The sequence below is a fragment of the Arachis hypogaea genome, chromosome 19 (genome assembly GCF_003086295.3).
Source record: "Arachis hypogaea cultivar Tifrunner chromosome 19, arahy.Tifrunner.gnm2.J5K5, whole genome shotgun sequence".
In the NCBI taxonomy this organism is placed as follows: domain Eukaryota; kingdom Viridiplantae; phylum Streptophyta; class Magnoliopsida; order Fabales; family Fabaceae; genus Arachis; species Arachis hypogaea.
Genome location: NC_092054.1, coordinates 157284262 through 157306308, shown reverse-complemented (window position 1 = coordinate 157306308; position 22047 = coordinate 157284262). Strand labels below are relative to the sequence as shown.

General features: G+C 33.3%; 3 protein-coding genes across 6 annotated transcripts; all 3 read left to right on the top strand.

Moving 5' to 3' along the window:
* Positions 1–850: 850 nt before the first annotated feature.
* On the top strand, positions 851–3983 carry LOC112777456 (cysteine-rich receptor-like protein kinase 29). The gene is made up of 7 exons (XM_025821829.3): positions 851–1717; positions 1810–1938; positions 2197–2327; positions 2416–2626; positions 2744–2981; positions 3080–3233; positions 3346–3983. The coding sequence occupies exons 1-7, from the start codon at positions 958–960 to the stop codon at positions 3682–3684; spliced, it is 1962 nt and encodes a 653-aa protein (XP_025677614.2). The 5' UTR covers positions 851–957; the 3' UTR covers positions 3685–3983.
* Positions 3984–10179: 6196 nt separating this feature from the next.
* LOC112777457 (cysteine-rich repeat secretory protein 38) lies at positions 10180–12215 on the top strand. 2 transcript variants are annotated; one of them, XM_025821831.3, is made up of 3 exons: positions 10180–11335; positions 11422–11532; positions 11975–12215. In XM_025821831.3, the coding sequence occupies exons 1-3, from the start codon at positions 10465–10467 to the stop codon at positions 12055–12057; spliced, it is 1065 nt and encodes a 354-aa protein (XP_025677616.1). In that variant the 5' UTR covers positions 10180–10464; the 3' UTR covers positions 12058–12215. The 2 variants fall into 2 exon arrangements, with proteins under 2 accessions (XP_025677616.1, XP_025677615.1); XM_025821830.3 differs by having other exon boundaries at positions 10392–11335; positions 11419–11532.
* Positions 12216–17846: 5631 nt separating this feature from the next.
* Positions 17847–21159, top strand: LOC112777459 (cysteine-rich receptor-like protein kinase 10). Of its 3 annotated transcripts, none has more exons than XM_072226463.1 (7): positions 17847–18212; positions 19097–19228; positions 19314–19447; positions 19651–19861; positions 19951–20188; positions 20385–20535; positions 20619–21159. In XM_072226463.1, the coding sequence occupies exons 1-7, from the start codon at positions 17876–17878 to the stop codon at positions 20955–20957; spliced, it is 1542 nt and encodes a 513-aa protein (XP_072082564.1). In that variant the 5' UTR covers positions 17847–17875; the 3' UTR covers positions 20958–21159. The 3 variants fall into 3 exon arrangements, with proteins under 3 accessions (XP_072082564.1, XP_072082563.1, XP_025677617.2); XM_072226462.1 differs by having other exon boundaries at positions 17847–18218; XM_025821832.2 differs by having other exon boundaries at positions 17847–18224.
* Positions 21160–22047: the final 888 nt, after the last annotated feature.

The window sequence follows — 22047 nt, the reverse complement described above, 5'->3', positions numbered from 1 at the left end:
ATCGAATTAGAATCTTCAATAAGACAATAACAATACCAAAAGAATCTAGTTCAATGTCTATTAATAGCTCTTCATTTATGTGTCTGTCAATACTTCCGAAACAATTTTGTGACATCCATTTTTTTGCAGCTAATCTCAATGGCGATGACAAGAGCAAAATAGGTGATAATTGATTTTTCAGACAGCTTATTATTGCGATGAGTAGTATTTCTATTATGGTTTCAATTTCAGAAGAGGATAGAAAATTAGATATCGTTAAAGATGTACTGTGAAATGACAATAATATGAAATCTGTCATAATTGATAAAGATAATAATGATAATTTAAAAAGAAGTATTTTAGTTAAAAATAATAGTAAATCAAATTTATTTTATTCTATTTATATAAAATGTGATAAATCGAATTTAATAGTTTAAATTTACAAAGAGTAATGAACATTGAATTTAGACCTACATGTAAGGTATTTGATTTTGGAACATTCATCTAATATTGAATGCTATTCTATTTGTTAAGTGTTTTACCCTATTAATTCAAATGGACGTGTATAGTGCCTGTAAAAACTAGTAAGATGTCGAAATTAAAGTTTTATAAACTTACTTACCCGCATAGCATTTCAAATGACTAATGATTTCAACGTAACTGATTCCAATTTTTTTTTAATAAAAAATAGAAAGACTCGAATTAGTAATTTTTTAACTGAGTACGAACAAATTATATTATTTTAACTCATTGGTAACTGAATCCAATTTTACACATTTAAAATTGGATAAAAATATCAAATGACGTCATTAAAGAGAAAGAAAGGAAGATACAAGAATGTTTGACTATGAAAAAGAGCAAGCAGAAAGTAGTCCAGATTCACTAACGCAATCTCTATATACAATACAAACTTTGTATCTGAATCCACTATGTATCTTACTCTCACTCCCAATCCCAAACATTCCCCAACGCAACACAATGATCACACCTTCTCTCAGTTTCCTCCTCCTCCTCTTCACTGTGGCCTCCGCAGTGCCAAGTTTCTTGAACTACAGCTGCATCACCGCCAACAACCCAGCCAGCACCACCTACCTCAACAACCTCAACATCCTCTTAACCAATCTCACTTCCAACACACAAATCGACTACGGCTTCTACACTTCCTTCTTCGGCCACAACACTGACACAGCCTACGCTATTGGCATGTGCAGAGGAGACGTCAACCTCAACGATTGCCGAAGCTGCCTCAATGATTCCAGACTCCTTCTCACTCAGATATGTCCCAACTACCAAGCCGTTGGTTGGTACGAATACTGCATGCTTCGGTACTCCAACCTTTCCATGCTCGGAAGAGTTGCGGATCATCCACAATTCTCTTTGTGGAATCCCTACTTCATTTCTTCCAAAGAGTTCAATCAGTTCAACAAATCACTCAACACCTTGATGGACAAGCTCAGAATCGAAGCTTCTGGAGGTGACTATCGTCGTAAGTATGCCTTCCAAAACGTGACTTCTGGAATTCAGAGCTACAAAGGCATATTTGGCCTTGCACAGTGCACACCTGATTTGTCTCGGCAACAGTGCGACGATTGCCTGTTTGGGGCATTTTCGGAAATTCAAGGTTGTTGTAATGGTAGGAGAGGTGCTAGGGTTATCAAACCCAGTTGTAACATTAGATATGAAATCTACCCTTTCTTGACGTCTACCATTGATGCATTCTCACCGTCAAACGCTCCAGGTAAAGAAGCCTCAAACATCATGTTTGTTTCACTTTTCTTCTTTGTGTATTTAAGTCATGGAATATCTAACCAAGGAAGCTGATTTGTGCAGGAAAAGGTAGCAATACATCACGAACCACCGTCATCATCGTCATCATAGTTGTTGTTGCTGTTGCTGCCGCTGCTGCTTCTATTTTGGTGCTCAGTTATGTGTACGTCTATTTAAGAAAAAATTTTCAAAGTAAGTGTTGAGTGTTGAGTGTTGACTTCTTTGCTTAATTTTGTGATGCATATGCTTCTAAAATTTGAAGTGGCAACACTGTGTCAACCGAATTGTTTCCATCAAATCTCAGAATGATTCCATGCATTAATTACTCAATCATTGTTTGTTGTAAGGGAAGAAAAGAAAAAACAGGGGAATTCAATAGTCTTTCTATTCTAGTTCTACCTTAAGAGATGTAAGTGTAACTCACTAGTTATCCTTGTTTCAATTGTGAAGCTGATGAATCGAATGAAGAAATCATAGCTGATGAATCATTACAGTTCACCTTTGATACCATACGAGTTGCTACAGAGGATTTCTCATATTCTAATAAATTAGGAGAAGGTGGATTTGGATCTGTTTATAAGGTAAAATACCGCTATTTCACTTCAATAGATATCATTTCTTTTTATTTTATTTTTTATTTGGTCAAAACATAGTATGATATATTCTCAGGGAAAGCTCTCCAATGGACAAATGATTGCTGTGAAGAGGTTATCGAAGGACTCAGGCCAAGGAGAGATGGAATTCAGGAATGAAGTGCAGTTATTAGCTGAGCTTCAACACCAAAATTTGGTTAAGCTTCTTGGTTTTTGCTTGAAAGGAAGTGAAAGGTTACTTATCTATGAATTTGTTCCCAATAAAAGCCTTGATTACTTCCTATTTGGTAGGTTCCTGATTAGCCTATTACTCATCAATTTTATTTCAATACAACTATACAAATATTAAACTACAAAGATAAAGCTAAGCTCACGATCAACTATGGTCTCTGGTGATTATGTAGATCCAACCAAGTGCAGACAATTGGATTGGATAAATAGATTCAAAATCATTGAAGGTGTTGCACGAGCCCTGCTTTATCTTCATGAGGATTGTAAGACACGTATTATACACCGAGACCTAAAACCAAGCAATATTCTTTTAGATGAAGAGATGAATGCTAAACTATCAGATTTTGGATTGGCACGATTATTTATTGTAGACCAAAATCAAGGAAAAACCAGTAAAATTGTTGGTACATAGTAAGTATTAGAATACACTCAAGTTTTTTTCTTCGTATCATTGGCCTTAGCAACCAAAACAAAAAGTTAACATTTATGTTTGAAATATTTTTATGTAGTGGATATATGGCGCCCGAATACGCTATGTACGGACAATTTTCAGTCAAGTCAGATGTCTTTAGTTTTGGCGTCCTAGTTCTTGAAATCGTGAGCGGCCAAAAACACAATTGCACACGCCGCGGAGATACTTTAGAGGAGTTACCCCTAACCTTTGTAAGTTTATCTTTGTCACTGTTACATGACATCTTCATTTCTGTCAAAAGTAGAGTATATTTTAAAAGATTATGTGTTCATAGACATTCATGAAGAAATTATATTGTTGCAGGCATGGAGAAGTTGGATGGAGGGCAGAGCTGCAAATATTATAGATCCATCACTAAGCAACAGTGCAGAAAATGAAATATTGAGATGCATTCACATTGGTTTGCTGTGTGTTCAAGAGAATTTAGTTGAGAGACCAACCATGGCTTCCATTGTATTGATGCTTAATAGCTCATCTCTGAGTCTTCCAGTACCAATGGAACCTGCATTTTTCGCGGGAAGCAGAGCCAAAAGTCCTCGAGTTGCGGATAAACAGTCAGAGGAGTATATTTTAAAGGGAACAAATGAATCAACAGGTATATCAGTTCAAGAGTTTACCATTACTAAGTTATATGCTCGCTAGAATTATGGAATGGTGGTGGTGTCATATGTCATCCATCACTGATCATGTTTCAATCAGAATACACTGCCTTGGAGCTCAAGCAATTAGACCATAGGTCACCTTTGTAATTAATATATCCGTAATTAAGATTATATATTAAATAATATTTTATTTTGTTAATTAAGTACTCTTTAGGTACTCCTGAGGTACTCTGATGTATATATGATGTATATAGATCGTTAAATAAAGTATATTTATTAAGGTTAGGATGTATATGGATAATAGATATAATAAAGGTAATGAAACTTTTCATCTCTCAACTATCTTTTTTTCTCTCCTTTCAGAGTCTCTCTCATATGGTGCTTTTTCCATCGTTTCGTCACTCAACTCTGTAGATTTGAACAGAATTTTGTAATATCTAAGACGTGATCATAAATTATGAGCATCATTAGTGGGTGTATATAATATGCATGGTGTGGCTATTTTACTAGTTACTGCTCTTTCTACCGTTGTTTATCTATTTAATTCTTTACATGGTTGAAAATTTTGGTTTCTATTACATTCGTCTGAATTGTGCAGGACTGAAATCAGCCGCAGAATCTTTGATTTTGGAAGGCACTTTGTTAGAATTATTTCATTTTTACATGTTTGATTCAGGATTTATTCTGATACAAAATAAATATAAAAAGAGTAAAAATAGAAGTTCCAACATAACACATATGGTAAGTGTCATGGTATAAAAATATTTAAAAGAAAAAAATGTTACAATCCTAATATATGTAAACTCTGTATATTAATATTCTGTATTTAAGTTTTTACCATTTAATTCACCCATAATTCATTATTCTTTTTTCATCTCTCACTTCTCTTTAAATTTTTTGCTTCTTGCTTTTATTTATTTCTCTTTTCTTATTATTATCTTAAAAATTTTGGATGTGAGATGATATTTATAGACAATAATTTAGAATTCATGGAACAGTTTACTTTAGTATGTTAGTGACATTTACTTAAACATAGAGCAGCCTAAAGTGTATACATCTTATTATTGGTGGATTCACTGAAAAAGTAGAATAATATAAGTCAAAGAAATATGATATAATTTGGCTAATATAAGGTGATATTTTAGTTAAAAAATTATTAAATACACGAAAAAAATTAATTATTAAATAAGTTATTATGTATTTATATAATATTTAATTTATTTTTAATATATTTTATATTTTAATATATATTATTTTATATAAATAATTAGTTTTTAATGTATATGTAATATGATTATTTTGATTTTAATATCTGAATAAGTTAGGTCCGGAAGGGACCAAGCACAGTAGAGGAACACTTGTCCCACTAGAATTTTGACAAAAAAAAAAACGTTGAGTAATTATGTATATATTTATATATTTTTATTATTATACTATATTATTTGTCTCAGAATAAAATATAAATTATTCCTCACGATACAATTACTGATTAATTACTCACCATATAATTACTGATTAATTACCAAAGTGAAGTTTATTTTTCTACATATAAATGAAATTATTTGTAATTTTTTTAAAAGATTAATTAAAAAATAAAAATATGTATTTATAGTAATAACTCATATTTAGTTATTTTTATATAAGTTGATAATTAAAAATTATTAAATGATAATTTAATTAAACATATTAAATTATCTAACGTTCTTAACTATCAAATGTATCTAAATTTTACTTTTATTTATATATCAATATTTTTAAATTTTTATTTAAATAAATAAAATAAATAATTATAAAAATTATTTTTAAAATCCATTCTCCAAGTTTATGTAAATGAGATAAGGTTGGGAGAACGCCTATATATACATTTCGTTGATAGCGAAGTTCCATGTCCCAATTCGAATCTTTCAACCACTTTTTTTTTCTTTTTTTTAACCATTTTCTAACCATATTATCGAGTAATATGAAGATGGCGCGCAGATGCACGTGATCGGAAAATTAACCGGTTGAATACGACATGGCACTATGTTGGGATAGACGGCTTTACGGTTATTTCTATTATCTTGAGTTTTATGTAATCCCATAGATGTAGAGCCATGGTTAGGGTACTTGCGAAGAACTCGAATACAATTACAACGATTAGGAATAGGTCACAGGTAGAAATTAATAATTCTAGGAATGTGGTTATTATTTTATGTAATCCCATGTATGTATAGCATGGTTAGGGTACTTGCCAAGAACTAGAATACAATTTGTATCATTAGGAATAGGTCACTGATAAGAAATAGTAATTCTAGGTTTGTGTTTATGATTTTTTGGTAATTAAATTGTTAATTATATAATTATTAATTTAGGGTTTAAATATTGGAGTAGATGTTTATCATTTGTGGAGTCTAGTTTAGGAGTCATACGTGTATTAATTTATTAATTTAGTTAGTAACTAGTCAAGAAGTATGATAATTAGATTATAAAGTTAACTCAAAGTTTGGTAGTTAGATAATTAATTACCTTATTGAATGTTTTAATTAATTTCACGTAATGCAATCAGAAAATGTGTGTTTGTTAAGACAGTTTATTATGTTGATGGACCTAGACAAATTTTTAATTTTTAATTTTTAATAATTGTGAAACATTTTTCTTTGTCAGAGGCCTCGCTTACTCCTGTCTCGGCGAGTGTCACACACGCTTCCTCCACCAGACGCCACCTTCCCATATTTGAGGGAGGTTGGATTCGGTGACACAGTGCCTCTCAGGGATTTCGTATTCGACAACTCTCTGATTACGACATTTGTGGAGCGACAACATCCGAAGACCCCAAGCATACCACCCTGGGCTATGCGCAAATAGGGACCCAATTGGGGGTGCTTCCGTAACTTCCTCAGGTGGCACATTACCCAGACATGGGTGATGGTGGAGCGGCTGCTCGGTGCCAGGCCTCCGGTGGTTCCACAGCAGGGGCTCAAAAGAATGAGTCATTCTCGCTGAAACTTATATGATTGAGGAATCATATCCGCCATATGCCACCGACCGATGATCTGGAGTCACTCTGACAGTATGCGAGGTGTTCCGTCTTGTTACTGATCGGAGGCTACCTAATGACGGACAAGTAGAACAACTTGGTCCATCTGCGTTGCCTATCGCTGCAGCAGGACTTTGGGTGGTGCCATGCATTGTCTTGGGACTCGGCGGTGCTTGTCTGGACATACCATTGATTATGCTATGCAGCACACCGAGGCACCACATACATTGCCGGCTGCACTTCGCTGTTGGTGTCTTGGATATATCAGAGATTTTCTCAGTGGTGTCCACCTGATTGAGAAATTTTCATGTATTCTATGACTGTGAGGTAACAATTGTTTATGTGTTTCTTATCTTTTGAATTTGTAACTTGTTATGACATTGTGTAACATGAACTCATATTATTCTTGTAACTGGTGGTAGGTTGGTAGGGTTGTCGCAGCAGAGCAGAGATCAGCATAAGGCGAGGGTTCTGCGATGGCGTCTAGCAATAGACCAACTATGTTGGGACGAGGTTAGTTTTAATATTTAGTCTTGTATATAGACTTTGTTGTTTAACTATTATTGAATATTTATAGGCTATACACAATAAATTTCGTTGATCCTTCAATATTAGTTTTGTTTATGACTTTATGGTTATGGTATAGCCAACATAACAAGAAAGAAACATACCGTTTTTCAGATTTTTTTATCTAGATATATTGCTTTAGGAATATGATAACGTCGTCAAATGGAAGAAGAACGTTAAGAATAGGTTTTTGTCTTTTTAATGCTAAATTGTAGTAGTTGTTGTTCAAATATTTATTGTTTGTTGTTCAAATATATTATATAGTTTGTTGTTCGAATATTTGTTTATTCTATAATAGTTGTTTCAGTTTGTCTGGACGCCCTATGATGACCCTGCTCTCCAGACTCTGCCCCCCGTGGTTTGTCAAGGAGGCAGAGCGGGAGACATGGATGTCAGTCGTCCCCTCGTCTGTTTCAACCTCGTCGAGTTTCACCAGGTTGACTGGGTGAAGTGCCAGTTCAATGGAAAGTAGCTGGTGCCTGGTACCTCAGTCAACGTCGACAAGGTCATTACCATCACAAACCGGGGCGAGGATATGTGGTGGCATGACAGACATGATCAGTGGTATGTTGGCTGGACAAGTCATTTTGAGAAAGGCCGCATGATCTCCATTTAACATATAGCAATCATAATGAGTAAGTATGCCTCAATTAAACTTGAACTGACCAGTATTCAAGGTTCTGTCGGCGGACAACACGGATACTCCATAGACATCCATTTGCAGCTTGACGACAATGCACATGGTACTTTAATCACTCCGATTTCACTACTCGGTACTCAGCACTTCTGCAAATACTGTAGTTCTTTACACCCTGCATTACTGCATCTCGGCATTTGAATATGTGGCCGATCCAAAACTCAACCCCACCGTCTAGGTTGTAATCCTCTTCTCTGGTATTAGAAAACGGAGATTTTTCATATATGGCGTCCAGATCCAATGTATGATAGTGACTTGGCACATTTGATAGCGTCAAAATCGGGTTGGGGGGGAAGGCAAAACATATCACACTGCTGCCTCGGCCCCATCTCTGGTACAAACTCCTCATCATCATCCTCAGAGGAATCACTATTGTTGCTATTCGCAACGTACTCTTCGTCGGAGTCTTCCTCACCCACCTCCATGTCTTCCACTTGGTATGGCAACATGAATCGGTGGCGATGCGAGAGATGGGTCATCCTGCACAAATATCGAGTGTACAGAACCACCACCACCAACATCACCAACCTCGGCGGAAAGCTCCATCACTTGTTCCGCCATGATTCTCCTATAAATGTCGAACATGAGTCTTACATGCTCGTAGCTGAAATAGTCGAAAACGGAAAACTCCATTATCCAACGGTGCTAGCAACCTATACCTCACCCTTCCGATCTCTCTTCTCCCTGTGTCACTAAGGTTACTCAATATCAAACTTTTCAACTCGGACAACGAACTTAGGTGCCGAGTGCGCAATAGTAACGGATTCTCACACTCAAATATCACCTCATTGTTGCTGTTTTTCATATGACAATTGGGGTACACACAAACAACTACATATCCATTATTACTGGACATTTTTACCTACTTTTTGTAAGAAAAATGAGAGAAAAGAAGATATGAAATATATTTAGAGAATGTCAAGGGTTGCACATCCTTTTATCACATACACTAATGATCAAATTTTCTGTAAGTCTTGGACATTCTTCCGGAAAAATTAAGAAGTTATTACATGACAAATATTTTTCAAGTTGATTTCACAAAGTATTCTGTATTCAAGTGTTATTAAACTAATTAACAAATTTAAAGGAAATATAATCAAACATATCAGAGTAGATGAACACTAAAATTAGTTATCAAAATTAATTATTATTATAAAATATATAATAAAATATAAAATATATATTAAAAATAAATTAAATTATATATATTTATATAAAAATACATAATAATTAATTTTAATAATTAATTTTAGTGTGTATATATTATTTTTGGATAACTAACCGTAACCGTCTAATAATAAAAAATATTTTTTTATTCCTTAAAAAATGTTATAAAAATACACTGACTTAGTTTACTTGGAAGATGGGAGACCAGACAAGACAAGGGGAAAAAGGCCATCATTTAAAAAAAAAAAAAAACCTCTATCTGTATATGCAATGGCCAATGATTAATTATATTTAGGTAGATGAGTATTAATTAAATTGAATGATAAGAATCTATGGAAAAATAAAAATACAAAGTCACCAATTTCAACATTTTAGTGTGGATTGGCATGTATAACACGCACAGGGTTTTAATTCTGTATTGGACGCACCCATTGCTGATTGTCATCATTTGAATTTTAATAGCATGGACCACTTCATAGAGCTTGATCAAAGTTGATTTGGAAAATGCAGATAGTAATTAGTGACAAGGCCTGCGATGCATAAACAACCAACCAATTAGGAGGGTTCATCAAGCATTCCAGACGTGTGTGACCAACTCTACAAGAGACAGAAAGACTTGCCCAAAATATGGTATAAGGTGTGAATCCAGTTACATTCATGGAACTTACATGGCATTGTTCTGGAAAGAAAAAGTTCCAAAGAGATTGACCAAAGTTGATTTGGAAAGTCTACATAGACAGTGTCACTATATTCCCACCCCCATGATACACGCTACCCAAATAAAGATCTATGGAATGGAATGAGGTACTCTTTGGTTACATATTTTCTTCGGATAACTGATTACTGATATAAACCAACTTGGGTTGGTCGAATGGTCAACTCATTCGTCTGTTTAAATAAGTGTTAAGGTCTAAATTCGCTTGTGCATATAGCAATTCATTAACTAGTAGCAGATTCTTAAATGGAGTTTATACCCGCCACGAATTAGTCTTTGCCCTGTCAAACTAAGAGATACCGTAAGCAACCAAAAAACTAAATACTATTATATCACCTTATATAAGTTAAGAGAGGTGAAGTCTTTTCTTGTTAAAATAATACAACAACCACAACAACAAAATCTTATTTCCATAAAATAATATGAAAAAGTTTAGAGGGCCGGTAACTTTTTCAAATTCTAGCCAGCATGTAACCAGCAAAGAAAAGTGAACCATTGGATGAAATCTCACACCAATCTCATACCATTAAAACCATCATTGATGGCTATTTGATGGCTACAAATCACAAAAGTTGCTGCCCCTAGCACTCCTCAAATAATATTTCGTCTATAAAAATCGAGCAACTTGAAAATAGTTGAGCCGCTTCAATCATCCATAATGTCTCTTCTTTCTATAAGCCTACTTTGGTTCCTTTGTTGCCTCATCATAACAACAACTTTCATATTCAAAACCAGTGCTGATTTAGGTACAACTTCACAAAGGTTCTTCTACTTTTGCGATCAAAATAACGAGAGAGGTAACTACACAGCAAAGAGCAACTATGCCAGAAACCTCAACACCCTTTTGTCCACTCTCACATCCAACACAAGAATCGACTACGGTTTCTACAATTCCTCTCATGGCGAAAACAAAGACAAAGTAAACGCCATTGGACTCTGCAGAGGAGACATCAAACCGGAGGAATGCCGCGGCTGCCTGGATCAAGCGAAAGCCAACATCACACAGCTTTGTCCAAACCGCAAGGAGGCAATTGGTTGGTACCAAGATGAGAAATGCATGTTGCGGTACTCCGATCGCACCATATTCGGCCTCAACGAAACAGAACCAGCCTATTATATGTGTAACATGAACAATGCAACAGATGCAGACAAGTTCAATGGAGTGGTGAAGAATTTGTCGGACAAGCTAAGAAGGAAAGCTGCAGCGGGTGACTCTCGTCGAAAATATGGAGCGGGAACTGCGGTTGATGATCAAAGTAACAAAACCGTGTACGGTGTTGTTCAGTGTACTCCTGATTTGTCTGAAGCAGAATGTGATAGCTGCTTGGTTGAGTCAATCAAAGGTCTATCGAGTCATTATTGCAATGATAAGATTGGTGCTAGAATGGTTAGGCCTAGTTGCTATCATAGATATGAAACCTACTCCTTCCTCTTCTATGATCCTTCAACACATCACCCATCACCGTCACCATCACCATCACCATCACCATCATCACCATCACCATTTCCAGCACCTTCTTCACCTAAAGGTACTTTCTCATATCATTCTGATGAGTCTGGGTATACATATATTGATTAATTAGTTTTATTAATCACTTATTAATTGATATAGCAGCGACGCCTTCACCATCGTCATCTCTGCTACCACCTTCAGTACCTTCAGCCGAATCACCATCTTCACCACCACCATCTGTTCCTCTATCATCACCAACACCTTCTTTTGAAGGTACTTGAGTTCTGACATTATATATGCTTAGTTTAAAGTGCCTTCTCTTTTTCTTAAAGAAAAAATATAGATAGACAACGAAATACTAAATAACATGAACAATAAATACATTATAGTTATTCTAATATTAAGATTTAGGTGAATAATTTAGGAATATAATGTGTTTTTATTTTATTAGGCTAATTTTAGAGCCAATTATTCACATTGTTCACAAAAATTATTGTCAATCTAACAAAATTCCTTTCTTAATTTAACTAGTTTAGTTAGTTTTTTTTTTTTTTTACCAAAGATAGAAGATTCAAACCCGCAACCTCTTAATTGAATATGAGGAGTTTATGCCATTTGAGCTAGTTTAGTTTGTTAGTCATCACTTATTATTGATATTAGTTTAAATCCTTCTTATAATAGGAATTAATTAATTAATTGATTATGTTTTGTGCAGGGGTCAAAACATCAAGTACCACAGTCACTACAGTTCCGTTGTTGTTGTTGTTGATGGGCTCATTTTTATTTGTATCAACATAGGCAGAATTGGGAGCCCAACAAAACTTTGAAAGTGTTCTTTATTTTCTATTAAGGAAACCTGCATCATTGGCTCGTTAGGATATTCTTGTCAAGTGCAGCTGGTCCAGCTTATTGTTGTAATATTTAATAGATTAATAAAATAAGTGGTGCTTGAAAAATGTTGGGATAGATTTATAAATTTTGAAAAAAAATCAAATAAATTCACTATTCTTTTTTCATCATTCACTTCTCCTTAAATTTTTTGCTTCTTGCTTTTATTTATTTCTCTTTTTTTATTATTATCTTAAAAAATTTGAGTGTGAGATGATATTTATAGACAATAATTTAAGATTCATGGAACAGCTCACTTTGGTATGTTAAAGTAGAATAATATATCTCAAAGTAATGTGATATAATTTGACTAATATAAGGTGATATTTTAGTTAAAAAATATTAAATACACACAAAAAAAATTAACTACTAAATTAGTTATTATTTATTTGTATATAAATATATAATATTTAATTTATTTTTAATATATATTATTTTATATAAATAATTAATTTTTTATGTATATGTAGTATGATTATTTTGATTAATATCTGAATAAGTTAGATCCGGAAGGCACCCAAGCACAGTAGAGGAACACTTGTCCCACTCAAATTTTGGCAACGAAATTGAGTAATTATGTATATATTTATATATTTTTTTATTATTATATTATATTATTTGTCTCATAATAAAAATATAAATTATTCCTAGTGATACAATTACTGATTAATTACCAAAGTGAAGTTTATTTTTCTAAATATAAATAAAATTATTAGTAAATTTTTTAAAAGATTAATTAAAATAAGAAAGTACTTATTTATAGTTGTTCTGAAAAGGATACTCCTTTTGAGTTATACGTTGTCTCTCACTATTCCGAGGCGTCTAACAGCTCGATCCAAAACTGGAGTACCATCGTAAACTCGGACTCAAGCGTGGTACCTGCAAAAAAGATTCCAATGCTCAAGTCAGTAAAGAATCACTTTAAAAAATGAGTATATATATAATCAGTAGGGTGGTAGTTCTAAATGCTATGCCTCATATCGTCGATCTTCACCCTAATTTATAGTTTGGTCGAGGTTGAATTATTCATCAGTTGGTGCCAAAATCTTTGTGGCCGACGTTAGGACGAAATTTTGGGAAAGAGGTTTATTAGGTTACATCGAGGGGTTTGATTCAATTTGAATTTTATTTACTTTGACCGAGGTATAACCCATTATTTCCGTCCTACAAAGAATGCGATAAAGGATACAATACAATAGTAATAACTCACATGTATTTATTTTTATGTGAAATTAATAATTAAAAATTATTAAATGATAATTTAATCAAATATATTAAATTATTTAACGATTCTTAATTATCAAATGTACCTAAATTGTACTTTTATTTATATATCAATATTCTTTATTTTATTTTAAACTTACGTAGTATTTATTAAAATATTCATTAAAATATATAAATAGAATTTAACTTGGATATATTATAATTCTATAAAAATCTTTTATTGTGGTTCGATTACATTTTCATTATAGAAAAATATAGAGAAATAATTCTCTTATAAGCCAACATAAATTAACTCTATTATAATTTAAATTTTATAAATAAATAAAAATTTAAAAGTTAAAATTTAAAATTTTAAAAAATTCTATCTATATTTATCTTAATTATATTTATAATACATAATAAAAATAATCTATAAAAAATATAATTTATTTCTATTCACTTCAAAACAGTCAAATATTTTTCTCTGTAAATTTATCATCTCCATGCAGTTTTTGACGCCGCTATCCACCAACCACCGCCCGCGTCTTTTGTATAAAATTATTTTGATAGATATATAAACGTTAAAGTTTAATAAATATGAAAACATAGAATTAAATGAATTATATTATATAACTTTTGTCGTCGTACGTGGAATATATACACTTGAGTATGTACGTGGAAAATATGGACATTGGACTGTTTCCTTCTTCTCCGATGCCTTGTTTGATTTGGATCTTCCTTTTTGCATGTCTCTCAGCCATTAATTAATAATAATCTTACCAAAACAATTGCGCAACTTTGAGACTCGAGAATAGAGTCGTCGTCGCAGAAAGTTATGTTGACTAATATTTCAGTTTTACACCAATCTACAATGCAAAATAAATGTATGTAAAATAGGGTTAATATTCAATTTGGGATGTAATTCTTTTAAAATTATATTATTATTTTAGAGGGAAAAAAAATACCGTTAATCACTATTGAATTAAGATAGTGAGCTTCATTAGATAATAAGGGTTACAACTTATAAATTCAAAGATAATTAAAGTATTATTTTACTATTTCACTAACATTGTCATTTTAGAGAATTTTTTTTTTCAATTTGATCCTTAAAATTTAAAATTAGATTTAATTTGATATTTAAAAGTTTAATAGACTTAAATTAAATCCTAAAATTTACCTAAATCTATTGATAACATGTTAATAACGAGTTGATTTGATACATTAATCTGTTGTAATTTATATTTTTTACTTAAATTTCATGTGATCAAGATTTATTAGAGTTCCAAAAATTTTATTGTTGCTCTCTGAGGCGAAAAACTTTCAAATTGAACTTGTTATTATCATTGTCGTGAATGTTAGAAAGCCACTCAAGCTTCTAGGTCAGGGATGTCAATGGGGCAGAACGAGGGCGGGGATGCCTCCATGCTCTCCATCTCTGTCCCCATTTCCCGCTGTGAAGAATATTGCTCCCCATCTCTATTCTCCACGGGGTCCCATTCTCCGGGGACCTCATTTCTATCTACATAATAATTCTAACTAATTATTAATTTCTATATGAATAGAGCTGCAAGTATCCAACTTATACAAAAATTGTAAAATTTTATGCAAAATATCTAAATAATACGATGGTGGCTTCTTTCGAAATGACGCAGTGGAAGGACGTAACGACGAGCCAGAGGACAAAGCAGTGGACGAGGTGGGAGACAGGGCAATAGAGAGGAGAATGGACACGACAGTAGAGTTACGAAAAGGAACACCGCAAATAGAAAGTACGACGCGGTGAGAGTGATGGCACGGTGAAGTATGACGATGCGGTGAGAAGGGAGAGTGGCGAGAGGGTGGTTGCAGAGAGGTTGGATGGAGTAGGATAGCGTTAGAAATCTCTGAATCGAAGAAAGGTTATGCAAATGAAGTTTTGGGTTTCTTTATCTATGTGTGTGTGAAATGACTAAAAAATATATATAGAAAACAAACTATTAAAGATAATTCAAAAAATTTATAAATTTTAGTGAACCGTGGGGACGGGGCGAGGATTCCCGCGCCTATTTCGGGAAAATTTTGTTCTCCATTTTCATCCCCACATCTCGGAGAGTTTTATCATCCTATTTTAGGAGATCTAACAACTTTTAATCATATAAAATCTAAGCAACAAATTTAAATATTAATAAATTAACATGTAAAATCAATGTGTCATCTACAAAATCAACTCGGATACTAATATGAATTACTATTATAAAGTTTGGGGTGGAATAGTTGAACTTTAAATTTCTATAAAAATTAAAATGACTGATGACTAAACACCCCATCACTTGTTACTTAGCTCGTTCTATTATTACGAGAGAACAACAATTCAATTTTAATGAGAATGAGGATGATCACAAATAGAACTAGTAGTTTGTTTTCCATTTTTTGTTGCCTCCTTTGTTTGTTAATCATATCTACTCAAAGCTGCTGCTACGCACAAGAAGATGGTTTCCGATCGTACTCCTGTGACAACGGAAAAGGAAACTACACAGCAAACAGCATCTACCACAAAAACCTCAACACCCTTCTCTCCACTCTCATCTCCAACACTCAAATCGACTACGGTTACTACAACTTCTCGTACGGCCAAGACGACAACAAAGTAAACGCCGTTGGGCTTTGCCAAGGAGATCTTAACCAAAACGATTGTCGTCTCTGCCTCAACAATTCCATAACCCTTCTCACACAGCTTTGTCCAAACCAGAAGGAAGCCATAGGCTGGTACGACACCTGCATGCTCCGCTACTCTAACCGCACCATCTTCGGCAACCACCACGTCGATGATTCCCTTACGGTTTACCTGTGGAACACCCAGAACGCCACGGACTTGCTGTTGGGAATAAGACACAATTCCCCCTTGAGAAAACACCTTTGACAGAGAAATAAAATAGACACAATCACAACACAAGAATTTAACGTGGAAACTCCAATTACCGGAGAAAAAACCACGGCCGTTGTCAAATGACAACCAGAGAATATCACTATGTGAAAATTGTTACAACACATAGACTTCTTTCTCTCACCGGCACCCCAGTACACCCACACTCTTTCAAAGCAAATATCTAACTACACCTCACAACACTCTCTAATCAAAGAGTACAGAGGAAAAGAAAAATCAGATACAAGCTTAAAGTGTTTCTGACTGGTGCAAAAACAAATGAAGAACTTAGCCTCATATTTATAGCCTAGGCCACCCACTCCATTTGCTATCCTAAGCAATGTAGGACTAATTCAACCAAATCCTAACAATCTCCACCTTGATTGAAATAGTCACACATCTTCAGCTTCCATTGTCAACACCGACAATTCTTTGCTGCCATTGTCTATACCGACAATCATAGTTCAGAGAACTATCATACTCCACCATGAAAGTATACTCACTTGGAATTAGACCACTCCAAGAATTTCGCCTTGGTACAGATCGAAACCTTGCTGAAAATTCATGGTGCAACTTCCAAATTGGCTTTTCCTGGAAGTTCTTCAGCCATCGACCTAACTCCGCCACACACCTTGCATCTCAACGCCAACCAATGCCCGTGTGCAATTGTGGACCTGATTGCCACAACTCATCCTTATCCATGGCAGTGCGGTAATACCATGAGGATACTTCTTGTCTTCTAGAGAACATCATCTTCTCTCATAGAGAGAGCAACCAGAGATCTTCTCCTTCAACGCCTTGTGCAAACCTGATTGTATCAACACATCCTTGACTTGTACTTGCCACAAGCCAAAATTGATTCTTCCATCAAATTTCTCTATTTCAAGCTTCACAGCACTTGAATATCCTGACATTGTTGCAACCGTATACTGGAATATTATAACTCAACTGTAGACCGTGCACTAGGAAGGGTCCCCAGGAAAGAGAGGTGGGTCACAATGGACACACTTAAATACCAAGTCTTTCCTTAGCCAGAACCTTTTTCAAACTGCACTCTCACAGAGTCACACTGCCTTCCAGCAACAACAACAGCAACCAAAGAGATTAGACTAGGCTGCAACCACAGAGCATACTAAGAATAAATCCCACCGAACCGAAGCTCTGATACCACTTGTTGGGAATAAGACACAATTCCCCCTTGAGAAAACACCTTTGACAGAGAAATAAAATAGACACAATCACAACACAAGAATTTAACGTGGAAACTCCAATTACCGGAGAAAAAACCACGGCCGTTGTCAAATGACAACCAGAGAATATCACTATGTGAAAATTGTTACAACACATAGACTTCTTTCTCTCACCGGCACCCCAGTACACCCACACTCTTTCAAAGCAAATATCTAACTACACCTCACAACACTCTCTAATCAAAGAGTACAGAGGAAAAGAAAAATCAGATACAAGCTTAAAGTGTTTCTGACTGGTGCAAAAACAAATGAAGAACTTAGCCTCATATTTATAGCCTAGGCCACCCACTCCATTTGCTATCCTAAGCAATGTAGGACTAATTCAACCAAATCCTAACACTTGCCCGTGTTTAATCAAAACCTCAACAGCTTGATGTCAAACCTAATAGACAAGGCCATTGCCGGCGACTCTCGCCGGAAATACGCGGCGGCGAGCGTCAACAGTACGGGCTTTCAAAACATATATGGAGTTGTGCAGTGCACGCCGGATCTGTCTAGCCTAGAGTGTGATCAATGCTTGGAGGGGCATGTCTCAGATATTCCGGCTTGTTGTGATGGGAAGAAAGGTGGGAGGGTTCTTTCTCCAAGTTGTTACATTAGATATGAAGTTTACCCCTTCTTTCAGCCTACTGCCGCTAATAATGCACCGCCTCCATCGTCGTTGTCGCAGCCACCACATTCCTCCTCCACCCCTACTTCCTCTTCGGAAGGTCAAGGTCAAGGTCAATTATTGATTTGTCAAATCGTTAAAAATCATTAGACAGTAATTTAGTCAAACTTATCAAATCATCTAACAATTCTTAAATATCAAATAACTGTATATGAATTTTCATTGATATTTATTTTATGTTATTTGTCTTTTAAAATTCAATTTTTTAGTTAGCTCTATTAAAAATTTATTATTGTTTTATTAATTAAATATTTATTTTTATATACCAATTATTTAAAAAAATTATTTATTTTTTATTATTTTAAAAATTAAATAAAAATTAATATTTAAAAGATATTTAATTACATTGATAAATTATTTTAGTATAAATATTAAAAAATAAAAAAGTATACCATTACAAAATATAATTTTGTTATTTTCATATGATAGATATTTTTAGAGATTAATGAATTTGATGGAGTGATCAGTGATTTATTCATCTATTTGAATAAATATTAAAAAATTAAATGTCGTCTTAGACAATTTATTTCTTTTAGAATTGTTTATGTATATAAATAAGATGAATTATAGTATGTTTATATTTAATATTTCTTGTGGCTACGATGATTATATAAATATTATTAAAATTATAATTATATTTTTTAATTTTGATAATATTTTTTTAAAATATTTTTAAATAACAAAAAATATTATTTTAATTTTAATAACATTTTTTAAAATATGCCATCTATCACTGTAGCATAAAAATATTAAAATGCACCATATAATAAAGTAAAATTTATGTGAAGAGAAAAAAAAAATATATATATATATATATATATTGCAATATCAAGAGTTCAAAATTTTTTCCGCCATGTTGCTTACAATTGAATCAATCACACCCAAAACAAATTATCTTATATAATAATAATCCGTTGGATGCAGGAAAGACCAACACATTGCGAATTGTCATCTTCGTAGCAGTGCCAACTGTTATTGTTTCCGTGCTCATCGGTTCTATATGCATCTATTTATTAAGAGTAAGAAAGCCAAGGAGGACTTCTGAAAGCAATTCGTGTAAGGCTTTTACTTTAATTTAATTTGACTGCACTAATCACATTTGGAAACCTTAACCCTGTTGATTATTCCCATGCATGTGAAGCTGATGAAGGTGTTGAACAAGAGATTATAACCAATGAGTCATTGCAATTTGACTTTGATACCATCCGAGTTGCTACAGATGATTTCTCGAATTCTAATAAACTAGGACAAGGTGGATTTGGAGCTGTTTATAAGGTTAGTTTATTATCGGTCTAATTTAAATATGGTATGTGTTAATGTTGCAACTTGCAAGTGAGAAAAGTAGTGTATGAAATTAGTCTTACATTAAAAAAAGCAAAAAAAATGAAAAATTTATAAAATGAGAGACCCATTAACCTACTATGTTAAGGTTTTGAGTTCCAAAAAAGAACTAAATTCACGTATGTTGTTAATTTTAGGGGAGACTCTCCAATGGACAAATGATTGCTGTGAAAAGGCTGTCAAGGGACTCAGGACAAGGAGCTACGGAATTTAAGACTGAAGTGCTTTTATTGGTCAAGCTTCAACATCGAAATTTAGTTAAACTTCTTGGTTTTTGTTTGGAAGGAAGTGAAAGATTACTTGTTTATGAATTCGTTCCTAACAAAAGTCTTGATTACTTCATATTTGGTAGGTTTGTAATAATTGGACTATTACTCACCACATCAATTCATGTTAAATATATATAGTTTTCACTCATGGCTATGGTCTCCCTGCAGATCCTATCAAGAGAAATCAACTGAATTGGGCAAGCCGATATAAAATCATTGAAGGTGTTGCTCGAGCTCTTCTTTATCTTCACGAAGATTCTAGGTTGCGCATTATACATCGGGATCTTAAAGCAAGTAATATCCTCTTAGACGACAACATGAATCCTAAGATAGCAGATTTTGGATTGGCAAGATTGTTTGACAGAGATCAAACTCAAGGAAATACTAATCAAATTGCCGGAACCTAGTAAGTTTTAGAATATGCTAAAACTTATTCATTATTAATTATATATGTTCTGGCATGTTTTGAGTTTGAGTTTGATGATGATTATGTTAAAACATATTCTCTTTGAAAAACTTATGAAAAATTCAATCAACATCAAGTAAAAAAATTATGTGACGAAAATATAATTAACCTTTATGTTTAAAATATTGACATACAGTGGATATATGGCACCCGAATATGCAATGTATGGACAATTTTCAACGAAGTCAGATGTATTTAGCTTTGGTGTAATAGTGCTTGAAATTTTGAGTGGCAAAAGACACATTGGGAATGGCAATGGGGAGAGTGAAGAACAGCTAATAAGCTTTGTAAGTCCCCCTGCTCTCTATTGCATATAGAAAGTTATCTTAAAAAATATATGTAACTTCTGTGACTGGCCAAATTCTTTCAGGTATGGAGAAATTGGAGGGAAGGAACAGCTATAAATATTGCAGATCCATCATTAAGCAACATTTCACCAAATGAAATTATGAGATGCGTCCACATTGGTTTACTTTGTGTTCAAGAAAATTTAGCAGATAGGCCAAACATGGGTTCTATTGTATTAATGCTTAATAGTTATTCTGTGACTCTGCCCACACCTTCAGAACCTGCATTTTTTGTGGGGAGTAGAACTAGAAGCCGTCCATTATCAGATATACAATCAGGGGGGAATAATTCATCAACAAGTAATAAATCAGCTCAAGCATCAGAAAATGAAGCTTCCATTACTGACCTATATCCTCGCTAAAATTTGGTTCTGGTGTTGAAGTCATTGATGTTAAGAATTTTATTTTTCTGTTACGTTTATGGTGTATGTGTATACATGCAGGATCAGCAAGCTTTGGAAAAGCATAATTTCCATTTTTAATTTTACTAATTTAAGTGTGAAAACTGATACAAGATATAGGATCAGAACACGAATTTCTTTATGTTTAAATCAGATTATGTCATATCAATCTTGAGTTATATATTATTTCCTTTTATATATATTTATTGTTGATTTAAAAGGGGTAATTTGTTGAGTAAACAAAAGTATATGACGATATGAAAATAAGAAGGTTTATTTTTATCGAAAATATTTTATAACAAAAAATAATTAGCCAAAAATTATAATTAATAAATATTCAATAAGGTAAGCTCTGAGATTTTTTTTTTTGTTTCTCTAGCATTACCGATTTTTTCTCTTATTATGAAAGTTGAGGAAATTTGTCATTAAGTTAAAAAAATCACAGTCACCAAAAAAACAAGTTTATCACATACACTAATGATTAAATTCTTTGTAATTGTTGGACATTCTTCCGTGAAAATTAAAAGTTATTACAAGAAAAATACTTTTCAAGTTGATTCCACCATGTATTTTGTATTCAAGTGTTACTAAGCTCTAAGCTAATTAACAAAACTAAGTAAGATATAACTAAACAAACAATAACTGTATTAGATGTATATTAAAATTAGTCATTAAAATTAACTATCAGTATATAATATACATATATTTATATAAAAATACATTATGATTAATTTTAGTATACAAATAATATTTTTAAATAACTAGCTGTCTCATAATAAAAAGTATTCTTTTATTCCTTGAAAAAAAATGTTACAAAAATACATTGACTTAGTTTACTTGGAAGATGGGAGACCAGAAAAGGGAAAAAAGCCTATCATTTTTTTTTAAAAAAAAAAAACCTCTATCTCTACATGCAATGGTTAATTATGTTTAGGTAGATGACAATTAAATTGAATGATAAGAATCTAAGAAAAAATGAAAATAAAAAGTCACCAATTTCAACATTTTAATGTGGATTGGCAATTTGGCATGTATAACACGCACGAGGTTT

What these genes read in the sequence shown, in the direction of transcription:
- LOC112777459 (XM_025821832.2), top strand. Translation starts at nt 17,876, where the DNA reads ATGTCAAACCTAATAGACAAGGCCATTGCCGGCGACTCTCGCCGGAAA. An exon ending in GATTTGGAGCTGTTTATAAG is followed by an intron (nt 19,448 to 19,650) that starts GTTAGTTTATTA and finishes TGTTAATTTTAG; the next exon opens with GGGAGACTCTCCAATGGACA. An exon ending in AATCAAATTGCCGGAACCTA is followed by an intron (nt 20,189 to 20,384) that starts GTAAGTTTTAGA and finishes ATTGACATACAG; the next exon opens with TGGATATATGGCACCCGAAT.
- LOC112777457 (XM_025821830.3), top strand. Translation starts at nt 10,465, where the DNA reads ATGTCTCTTCTTTCTATAAGCCTACTTTGGTTCCTTTGTTGCCTCATC. An exon ending in AGCACCTTCTTCACCTAAAG is followed by an intron (nt 11,336 to 11,418) that starts GTACTTTCTCAT and finishes TAATTGATATAG; the next exon opens with CAGCGACGCCTTCACCATCG. An exon ending in ACCAACACCTTCTTTTGAAG is followed by an intron (nt 11,533 to 11,974) that starts GTACTTGAGTTC and finishes TGTTTTGTGCAG; the next exon opens with GGGTCAAAACATCAAGTACC.
- LOC112777456 (XM_025821829.3), top strand. Translation starts at nt 958, where the DNA reads ATGATCACACCTTCTCTCAGTTTCCTCCTCCTCCTCTTCACTGTGGCC. An exon ending in TTTAAGAAAAAATTTTCAAA is followed by an intron (nt 1,939 to 2,196) that starts GTAAGTGTTGAG and finishes TCAATTGTGAAG; the next exon opens with CTGATGAATCGAATGAAGAA. An exon ending in AGGAGTTACCCCTAACCTTT is followed by an intron (nt 3,234 to 3,345) that starts GTAAGTTTATCT and finishes ATATTGTTGCAG; the next exon opens with GCATGGAGAAGTTGGATGGA.